General features: G+C 49.1%; 1 protein-coding gene across 1 annotated transcript; it reads right to left on the reverse strand.

The window, feature by feature from the left end:
* Nucleotides 1-3368: 3368 nt before the first annotated feature.
* On the reverse strand, nucleotides 3369-4841 carry EPOP (elongin BC and polycomb repressive complex 2 associated protein). Its single transcript, XM_089532063.1, has 3 exons — nucleotides 4476-4841; nucleotides 3852-4343; nucleotides 3369-3812 (listed from the first exon to the last, which is right to left on the reverse strand). Exons 1-3 carry the CDS (start codon nucleotides 4839-4841, stop codon nucleotides 3369-3371), a joined length of 1302 nt encoding a protein of 433 aa, XP_089388189.1.
* Between the last annotated feature and the right edge of the window lie 2734 nt (nucleotides 4842-7575).

Consider the following 7575-nt stretch of genomic DNA (forward strand, 5'->3'; position numbering starts at 1 on the left):
TTATTTCCTTTGTAAAGAGACTCATTCCTTGGGGGAAAGTGCATATCTCTGCTCATTCCAAAAAAAATTTTTTACAACAAAAGCCTTTCATTTTCAACAAAAATGCATGTTACCAAATTTTTTCAGGGTGGTGTTGGAAAATGAACAAAAAGAATTCTCCTAAATAGATTTATTCAGAGGTAGATTGCACTGAGATTATTTTCTCTGACTCCCAAACCGGAGAACATTAGACGGCATCCTACAGAAGACAGTATTATTTTGCCAGAAAAATCATTTAAAGGTTTAAACATATTTAATCATGAAGGGAATTGCAGTGTGAAATTCTTTCCATGAAGCTGCATTTGGGATCGCAGACTTGATATGCTAAACTTTTAAAATGTGTTACGTGTATGTGTGTGTGTGTGTGTGTATATATATATATATATATTCCATAGTTCTATATATATATTTTCCAAATTCAGCTTGTAGTGATGCTTCCAAATCAATTTGTACAATTCAAGGCATCAAAATTCCCCCTCTATCTGAAATCTAGGATCTTAGTCCATTCTTCCTTTCTTACCTTCTGAGAAGATTTTTGTCTCCCTTCTTAGGTGGCATAAAATGCAGTTTAGGTAAAATATAAATGGGGGCAAAGCCTAGCATTTAATTTCTCAGTATGATGACAGTGTTCCAGAGCACAGTCCCTTGGGACTAAAGTCAGTCCATAGGGCCTTACTTTAGTATGTTTAGCCATATGGATTTAAGCCTGAGTAATTCCAAAACCAGTCACAAAATGCTTTGCGCTTTAAAGATCTTTCTACTTGCAACTTTTGAAACTGGGAAAATGTAAGAGGTTGCCTTATATATGCAATTTTTGTTCAGTCTCTTGGGGGTTGAAGGTTTGGCTTGATTTTGATTTTGGAGAGGCAGGGAAATCTTTGAAGACAAAAAGAAAATCACACCAAGAAAAATAAAAGAAGAGTTATTTGTATGGAGAAGGGGGCATTGTTTACTCTGGCCAGAGAAAGAACCCTCTTCCCCCCCTGCATTTAGAGATCAAATTGTCCATCTGTGTTTCATTGCCAATCTGCTTCTGGTTCCAATTTTTCCCCCAGTAAATGTTTAAATAAACTGAATGTTACCTTAGGCTACTGAAGTCCTCTATTAACCAACAAACAATCCCCTTCTTAAAGTGCAGCAGTTTCAAATATCCCTTTATAAAAAATCTCTTTCATTGATTTTTTTTTGGTGCAAGCAAGATCAGGGACTTATTTTCAAAGGGAAAATGTGAAAATAATCCCCCCTTTCCTTTGCCTCTTCAGCAGGCAATAAACTACTAGCATGGCTTTTGTGTAACATAACTTTGCTTATCCCTTTCCCCAGCCCAGCCCCCTAAATCTAGAAACTAAAGCAATGCTCAAATCCCTCCCAAAGTTTTGCAGCTGGGGATAAAAGAGCCACTTTTGTCTTGCTTCAAGTTTGCATCAGGAAGTTGGTGGAAAGGAGGGGAGGCGAAAGATGCTTTTGAGGAGTTTAATGTGGAAGGGATGAAAGGCCATTTCCATTGCTCTTCCAAATTAAGAAGGAAAGGTGGAGGAGGGGAAGGGGCTTTGTCATTGGGAAGGGAGGCTTGCTCCAAACTTTCTCATTCCTTACAACAACATCCCCCCACAAACAACCCTCCCAAATTTCCCTGCATGGAACAAACCATGCAGAGAAAAGGAGAGGGGACACCAAATCTGCCCCAAATTGCCTTTGTCTCTACTATCATTATTTAACTTACCCAGCTCCCTGCAAGAGAAGTCCCTTTTGTTTGGCTCCCTCCCCACTTGAGGCCTTGCTGCTAAGAAGACTCCAGTTTCAACATTGGGGGTTTTTAAAGAAAGAAGAAAAAAAGTCCCAAAGTAAAGGAATGCCAGAAATTCCAACTGAGGAGGAAGGAGAGAGAGAGAGAGAAGCTGAGGCTTTAACAAAAAGAAAAAAGTCTGGTGCTCACATTTGGAAATCAGTCTCTTTCTCCCCTTTAAATCCAAGGTTAGGTTGCAATTGCATGCCCACTTTCCCTGGCAGCAAGTCCTGTTGAAGTCAATGAGACTTATGACTGAGGAGCCATATGCATCACACTTGCACTCTTCACTCAAGCCTTTCCTCTTTCTGGGTTTTAAAGAAGCAACTATCCTCAGTCAAATTCAAAGCTAGAGCCTTGTTAGTCTGTATCCAGAGAGATCTTGCAGCACCACTGAGACTCACTGAAAGAAAGAAATTGGGAGCCTGAGGAAGTCTACTTCCTCAGGTGCATTTCCAACTTCTTTCTTTCAGTATGTAGAGACTTGGAGCACCTTTGAGAAAGAAGTTGGCAGCATGAGCATTCCCCAGACTTAAGTCGACTTCCTCAGATGCATTTATATTTGAGATTTGCATTTGAAAAAGTCAGTTTAAGTCTATCAAAGCTCTGGCTGCCAACTTCTTTTTTGCAAAGCTGTGGCCATGTTAGTGTGTACAGTCAGTATATAGAGAGCAATCTTGTGGCACCTTTGAGACTCACTGAATGAAAGAAGTTGGCAGCGAGTCTGAAAGGTGCTCCAAGAACTCCCTAGATACTGAAAGAGAGAAGTTGGCCATGTGAGCTTTTGGAGACTTAGGTCCACTTCCAAATGCATCTGAGGAAGTAGACTTTAGTCTGGGGAATGCTCATGCTGCCAACTTCTTTCTCAAAGGTGCTCCAAGTCTCTACATACTGAAAGAAAGAAGTTGGAAATGCACCTGAGGAAGTAGACTTTAGTCTTTAGCCAACTTCTTTCTTTCAGTGAACCTCTTTAGATATTGATTCGACAGACCAACACAGGCATAGCTTTGAAAGAAAGAAGCAGGCAGCGTGAGCTTTGGTGGACTTAAATCGACCCCCTCAAATCCAAAGGCATCTGAGGAAGTCGACTTAAGTCTCAGGCTGCCAACTTCTTTCTTTCAGTGAGTCTCTGAGGCCCTCCCAGATCTCTCTGCCAGTGAGTCTCAAAGGTGCTCCAAGAGCTCTCTCTGCCTCCAGACTGAAAGGAAAGGGGCGCTTGTGGAGATTTCAAATGCACCTGAGGAAGTAGGCTTTCATCTGGGAACGCGCCGGCTGCCAACTTCTTTCTCGCCGCGAGGCTCCAAGAGTCTCCAAGGTCTCCTCAGGAAAGTCCCTTTTGACTGGGATTCAAGGCCGCCGAAACCAACCCAGCGACTTGGGAGGAAAGAGATTTCAAAGCCTCTCGCGGCTGGGCTTCCGGTCTTGGCTGCCTTGGCTGCATCCAGACTAGAGAAATAACCCGGTTTGGCACCGCTTTGACTGCCCTGGGATTGGAGTCTGTCTCTTTTCACCCACAGAAAAAGAAAGGCCCCAAGCCGTCCTCCTAGCCGTCGTCCCGGGCGGCCTCGGCTGCGGGGGCCCTGAGGCCGGGGCCGGGGAACGGGTGGCGGCCCATCTGCCAGCTCCAGAGCGGGTGGCTCCTGGCCCTGGGAGGCTTGCCCTGGACGCGGAGGGAGGAGGCCGGGCAGAGGTCCCCGTCGGAGCCCACCACTAAGGCCGGGGGGCAGGGGAAGGAGCCCAGCAGGGAGAAGGGGCTCCGCGGAGGGGGAGCGGGGCGGCTGGCCGGCCTCTGCCGGGGGGCCCTTCTCCGCCTCCTCCGCCGCCCTTTGCTGCCCGACGCCGCCGTCCTCCGCGACGAGTCGCCTTTGGCGTCCAGGGTGAAGCCTTTGGCGTAGCACCAGAGCTTGGACTGGCGGATGAGGCGGTCGAAGTGGGCCTCCCGGCCTCCGGAGCCTTCCCGCCGAGGGCCATCCGACGACGCCTTGCTCTGGGGCGGCGGCGGCGGAGGAGGAGGAGGAGGAGGAGGCGTCCCTGCCGCTTCCTCCTCCTTCTCTTCTGGCTGCGGCTCCTTTGCCGCCTGGAAGCCCTGGACGGGGCGGGCGCCGCTGGGGCTCTTCTCCTTGGGCTCCAAAGCGGAGGCTCGGAGGCTCCTGGCCCAGAAGAGGAGGCTGGGGTCCGGGCGCAGGGCCTTGGGCTGGACCTGTCGGAAGCGGGTGCTTTGGACGGAGTCCCCGCTGCTGCAGAGGGAGCTGCTGCTGCTGCTGGAGCTGCTGCTGCTGCTGCTGCTGCTCTCGGAGCCCGAGGAGGAGCTGCCCGGGTCTTCGCTGCTGCAAGAGGAGCACTCCTCCTCCTCCTCCTCCGAGGACTCGCTGGAGCTGGAGCCGGAGTCGCTGGAGGAGCCGGCCGAGGTGCCTTCGATCTTGGAGCGGGGCTTCTTGGCCAGGCAGCCGCAGGAGGGCCGCTTGGGACGGGGCTCGGAGGGGGGCTGCTTGGAGGGCGCCTCGGAGGGACGGAGGCGCTGGAAGTCCCCGGGGAAGGAGCTCAGCACGCCGGCTAGGAGCTGCTGCTGCTGCTGCTGCTTGTCTTGGCGGCCGTAGGGCTTGGGCGCCGGCGCCGCCGTCGGGGCTTCCCTCCTCTTCCTCCTCCTCCTCCTCTTCTTCCTCCTCCTCTTCCTCCTCCGGGGGGCCAAGGCCTGGCAGGAGGCTCTAAGGAGGGCCTCGAGGTCGGCCTTGGCGATCAGGGAGCAGCGGACGGCCCTCCGCGGGACCGAGCGCAAGGCCTTGAGGCTCCGCAGCTCCTTGGGGTCGCAGCGCCGGCTCCGGATGCGGAGGCTCTCCATCTGGCGGCTGACGGCGGCCCTCGGGATGCCCTGGAAGAGCGCCCCCAGCACCTCGGGCAAGGCGAACATCGGCGTCCCCTCCACCTGCAGGAAGCCCAAGGGGACGCCCCCCACCTCCTGGAAGCCCCCCGAGGGCGCCGGCGCCGGGCGGGAATCGCCCTCCTTGCGGGAAGCCATGGCTCAGCTGGGAGGCATCTCTTTGTTGGGGAAGGAAGGAAGGGAGCCCAGGGCGGCTAGGAAGAAGGGGGGCTTCCCCCGAGCCCTCCCCTTCGCCCCTCTCCAGGGCCCCCGAGCAGAGGGGGCCCCCCGCCTCGCCCGCCCCAAGCCATCGTTGGAGGGGCCCCCAAGGGCCCGGTCCTGCCTTGGCTTCTGACTGCTCCTTCCCCTCTCCAAGTCCGAGGAGGAGGAGGAGGCGCCGGGCTTGGGGCTTCTTCACCTGCCTGGCTCCTTCTTCTTTGCTTGCTCCGTCCTTTCCTTGACCTGGCTCCTTTTGCAGCTCTTTCCTTATTTGCTTAGAGTCCCTTCCGCAATTCTTTTTGCAGATCTTTCCTTATTTCCTTGGTTCCTTTTACAGTCTTCGCTTTGCTTGGCTCCTTTTGCAAACCCTCTTCTCGCAAGGAATGCTTCCCCTCCTCTCCGTGTCTCTCTTCTTCCAAAGACCCCCTTCTCTTTCCCTCCTTTCTGGGTCTCTGGCCAGCTCCTGCCTATAAGCCCAGGGCGGCTGTAGGAGGCGAAGGAAAGAGAAAGAGGAGGAGGAGGAGGACTAGTCCCTTCCCAAAGCCAGCCCTGGAAGAACGTGGGAAGAGAAGGGAGATCCGTGGCCTCCTTCCTCCTCCTCCTCCTCCTCCTCCTCCTCCTCCTCTTCTCCTTTCTTCGAGACAGACTTGGAAGTACAGTACATTTCTAGGAAACACCCCACGAAAGAATAATGTTCTCCAGAGTGGAAGCTGATTGGGTCCCTTCGCCTGGTGATGTCACAAAACCCCCCACATTTAACACTCCCCCCATATAAGACCCTCACACACACACATATATATATATATATACACACACATACACATATATACACATATACATAATAAAACACCCCTCCATTTCAGGGTCCAAAGCAGTAGACAGCAGTTCCCTCCCTCTCTCTATATATATATATATACACACACACACACACACACACATTTGCAGCTTCAGAGAAAGACCAAATGCCTACAACATGCTCTGCCTCTGTAGACATCGATTTCATTCTCTTCCTCCTTTGCGCTCCTCATTTCCAAAATGTACACCCGGCAATGTTTTAGATCACCTATTCATGCCTTTTCCACTTGGTTGCTTTCACAGTTGGGTTTTCTTCCCTGTGAAATCTCTAGGTAAGGGTTGTATCTCGTAGTTCTGCTTCTTGTTCTTGTTTGGGTTTCAAGAAGATGCTTGGTTGGGAGTCGAGGGTCCTTTTCATTCATTTCTCTTTGGAGATGGTTTCTGTAAGGAGCGGAGGATGGCCTTTGGGATGTCCCTCCAAATATCTTGGCCTTTTAAAAGAATTGCACACCAGCCTCCTTTTTTTCCCATAAAGGGAGTCTCACTTTGTTTAGGAGAAAAGCACATTTTAAAACCCAAAACAATGTGGTTAAATAGCCCATCTAATACAGTATTATTTAAGGTATTTCCCCCCATTACAGTTTTCTCCACACCAGCGTTCTTCTTTTTGCAGCTTATGTATAACTGTTTTTGTCCATTTGTCAATCTTGTGCATTATTTCGTCTTTCGCTTACATAATCGCAACACATTCATGTTTCAGAAAGAAGAGGATTGTAGCCATAACCTTGATGTTATGGACTTCAGGCCATAATCCAGCGCATACTTATATAGCAGTAAATTGCACTTAACACACTGGGACTTGCTTTGGAGTAAACCTCTGTGTAATTTTATTTAGCATGAACCTCTAGGACATTGACTTGGGCCAATCCTATTTGAAACAAATGGGGGGTGTATAAAGGCACATTATTTGTAGATTACATGCCTCTGTTTTCCAGCTCTGCTTAAAGTGGTCTGCAAGAGATTTCCAAATGAAATAACCAGTTCACTTCAATGCAGCTTCGGAAATGTAAGGAAATTGCTGTGCTTCCATACAGTCCTAGTATTTCATTTCTTCTACTTCTTCTTCTTCTTAAATGAAAATGAGTGGTGGGCTTTAACCATAATAATTCTGATCCCAACATTGCATAAAGACTGACTAATGAATGTCAGAATCGCCTCTCTTCCATCTTTTCCTCTTTGTTTGGCCAGCATCCACTTCTCCAGAGACAAAAAGGCCCCTCACTTTTTTCCCCATTCATCCAAATTCTTATTAGGTATTTTAGGTAATTTCCTGCATTTGGCTAATAATTTTTCTGCCAATAAGATTTGTAGACAAAGGCCCTTGTTCTTGCTGTTCACAATATCCCTTTCACATTCAAGCCACAAGGCCTTGGAATCCAAGGAAGTTTTGATTTGGCATCTCTTTTAAATATCCCATTAAACTGTTTCCATTTTCTTCCAATGCAGGGTTTTTCCCACCAGACATGTAAACATTCAGCATCGTCTAGGAATGTCCTGAGCTTTGATATGCATCTGTCTCATAAATCCTGTTCAATCTGTAAAGTGTCAACTACCATTGATATATGGTTTTTTGCATATGATTCCCACTTGCCTCTGTCAAACCTACAGGTTGTTGGGAGTTAACCGAGATCAAGGAACAGTGGCTCAGACCTAATTTAGACTGGAATCCTATGCATACTTAACCTGGGAGCACATTTCCCTGAATATTTCTGATCTGATATGTAATTCTGAGCAGATACCTTCCTGGAGATAAATCTCATTGATTTAAATGGAGCTTACTTTTGCATAAATACAGTGGGACCTTGGTATCTGCTGGGGT

The sequence above is a fragment of the Sceloporus occidentalis genome, unplaced genomic scaffold, assembly GCF_023333645.1.
Source record: "Sceloporus occidentalis isolate IW3139 unplaced genomic scaffold, rSceOcc1.0.p SCAF_7, whole genome shotgun sequence".
In the NCBI taxonomy this organism is placed as follows: domain Eukaryota; kingdom Metazoa; phylum Chordata; class Lepidosauria; order Squamata; family Phrynosomatidae; genus Sceloporus; species Sceloporus occidentalis.

Bases quoted from the DNA above. Each gene is read 5' to 3' on its own strand.
- EPOP (XM_089532063.1), bottom strand. From the start codon at position 4,841: ATGGCTTCCCGCAAGGAGGGCGATTCCCGCCCGGCGCCGGCGCCCTCG. The intron at 4,344-4,475 runs AGGAGGAGGAGG...GGGGACTTCCAG, and splicing joins AGAGGAGGAGGAAGAAGAGG to CGCCTCCGTCCCTCCGAGGC. The intron at 3,813-3,851 runs CCTCCTCCTCCT...CCGCCGCCCCAG, and splicing joins AGGAGGAAGCGGCAGGGACG to AGCAAGGCGTCGTCGGATGG.